This window comes from Penaeus vannamei, chromosome 20 (assembly GCF_042767895.1).
Source record: "Penaeus vannamei isolate JL-2024 chromosome 20, ASM4276789v1, whole genome shotgun sequence".
NCBI lineage: Eukaryota > Metazoa > Arthropoda > Malacostraca > Decapoda > Penaeidae > Penaeus > Penaeus vannamei.
The window spans coordinates 33,056,905-33,059,404 of record NC_091568.1 but is presented as its reverse complement, the minus strand read 5'-3'; the positions used below and the strand labels follow the sequence as shown (position 1 = coordinate 33,059,404).

General features: G+C 32.0%; 1 protein-coding gene across 5 annotated transcripts in view; it reads left to right on the top strand.

Annotated features, from left to right (window-relative positions):
- The window catches only part of LOC113805128 (female sterile (1) homeotic), a gene marked incomplete at its 5' end in the record, with an annotated part of 62,630 nt that overhangs the window by 7,844 nt on the left and 52,286 nt on the right, over positions 1-2,500 (top strand). For 3 of the 5 annotated variants that reach the window (XM_070135376.1, XM_070135380.1, XM_070135375.1), the window contains 1 exon segment: positions 2,120-2,221. In XM_070135376.1, the coding sequence (XP_069991477.1) occupies positions 2,120-2,221 (102 nt within the window). 5 annotated transcript variants of the gene reach the window in all.

Here is a 2,500-nt window from a genome sequence, read left to right as displayed (position 1 = left end):
CACAAATATATCTCACATACTCCCAGTGATACATGTTTTAATATGTAATGAAAGAAAAGACGTTTTAGTGTTTTAGTGACACTTTCATCTTTTTTCTTTGTTTTCAGGTATTATACTTCATTAATTATCTCTTCTTTTTTTAGTAGTATGTTTATGATATGCCTACACAATTTGATAACAGATCAATAAAGATTATGATTATTCCAAAATATATTATGTGGTTTATTTCCTTATTATTAATGACACTATATACTATTACAATATATTAATAGATAAATGTATGGGGAATTTAAGTGCTTTGGAAGTTAATGTTAATCTCTTGATTATATTCTGGACAAGGAACTTCAAATTCCAAAGACCATTGGCATATTACTGACATTTGCAAATGCGTGATTGATTTGATTATAGAAGTCACAGCTGAAGTCTCTCACTTCATCACTTTGATTTCCAATGAAAAACATGTTAGGATTCACTCACTTCATCACTTTGATTTCCAATGAATAACATATGTTAGGATTCAAGCTTAGTGGCCCACACTTTGCCTCTTGACCTACAGCCCGTTTGGCATAAATAGACTGGAATTGTAAAGGTTACTCACCTTTACATTTAAAGTCATGTTAAAGACAAGTTTGATTAATGCCTTTTTGAACTTTTAAGGCCAATGCCTTGTCAAGATTCTTAGGGAAGGCATGCTTGGCATCCTTCTTGTATTCTACTACTCATGTAATACATTGGGTTTGGAAACTACATAATAGAGATCCATATGCCAAAGGTATTACTATGCAGAGCTAAATGTCTTGTGTATTGAGGTTTGACATATATTAGGAATGCTTTTTCATAAACTTTTTTCTTACTTAACCCAATCACACTGGGAGCCACCAAGTGACATCCTATTACATTATACCCCTAATGCCAGGAAGCCATTGTCACATGATGTTTGATGACCCGTTTTGAAGCTATGCACATAGAAACAATTGTACACTTGTTTGGTCCTTCCTGCATTCATTGAGAAGAAATAGACAATCAAAAGTAGGCTGAAAGTATCTTTTTAGCCTCATTATCTAATAGATTGTTTCTGATGCAGCCAAAAGCATAAAGAGCAGAATGATTTTGTTTCCTAAGCTTCTGATTTTTTCCCTCAAGCAATGGATTCGACGTGTATTTAGATTAATTGTTCAGTATTGAACAGGGGACTCCCTTTGTAATAGGATCAACACATACTTGGAAATGTTTCATCTTTGAGATATTTGAATAATCACTTCAAATGATTTATTTTGAGATTTTAAGAATTGGAAGCAACTGAATATTTTAAACCACTTAATGTATCAAATGGCAAATCTTTTAACTATTAAATGATCAGACTAGATGATAAAGTTACTTTTGGGAGTGAAATTGATTGTAGCTGTCAAAATATTTTATACTTGAAATAGATCATTTGTAACAAACAGACACTGATATGTTAACAGTATTCACCAATTAACAATGATAAACTGTGAAAAAAATAATGATGATGATGATAAATTGATGTATTAACAACCTTTCATTGTAATTAAACATAACCAGTGCAGTGATTTACCTAGTACAATGAATTTTTATGGATATGCAATTGTATAACAAAGTTTTTGATATGATAGAGAAAAGGCTTTGGGGGGGGGGGGGGGGTATACTCATGATAAAAGTTGTGTCACAACTTTTGCAGGCAAGGAAACCATTTATCATATCTCTGCCTGACTCCAAATACCTTTTATTATATGAACAAAACAAAAAAAGAGCAAACAAAAAAATTAATTCTTTAATCTAAACTTTGTAATTTTTAGGTATGTAGAAAGCTAGATTTTTTTGAGGAAAAGCTGTACATTTAGCCAGCTTGTTAATTATTTATTATGTGCCCAGGGTATTGTGGCCTTCATTATTAGGGATGAAATTAAAACAACAAATTTTGAATGTAGCTCCTTTTTTATTTACACAATATTTCATAAAAATCTACTTTTGAATTTACTTTTCTAGACTGCCCACTTTCTTTTCCTCCTTATCTTCATTATCTATCCCAGTGACCTGTTACTTGAAGGGAGCCCTGGGAATTCTGAATGTGTGAAAAACTGATTACTTACTTTTTCAGGGATATGCGTGGCCCTTCTATAAGCCAGTGGATGCTGATCTCTTAGGGTTGTCAGACTACCATGAGATCATCAAACATCCAATGGATTTAGGCTCGGTTAAGGTAAACTAGCTTGTACAAATAAAGTAGATAATATTTAAGTAGGCAAGACTTTGAAGTAATTTTCATCTGTTTTTTACCATTGGTTAACTGATATTCAAAGTGTTATAGCTTATTTTTTAAGGAATAGAATGTGGTGTACTCATGTGGATTAAAAATGTAAGAAAAGTGTTTCCTTTTTTATCATATTTCAGCTATAATTTCCTCCACAGAATGGTAGATTATGTCGAAAACAGTTTGAATACTTTATAATTTTACCTTTTTTCTCTCTCTCTCTCTCTC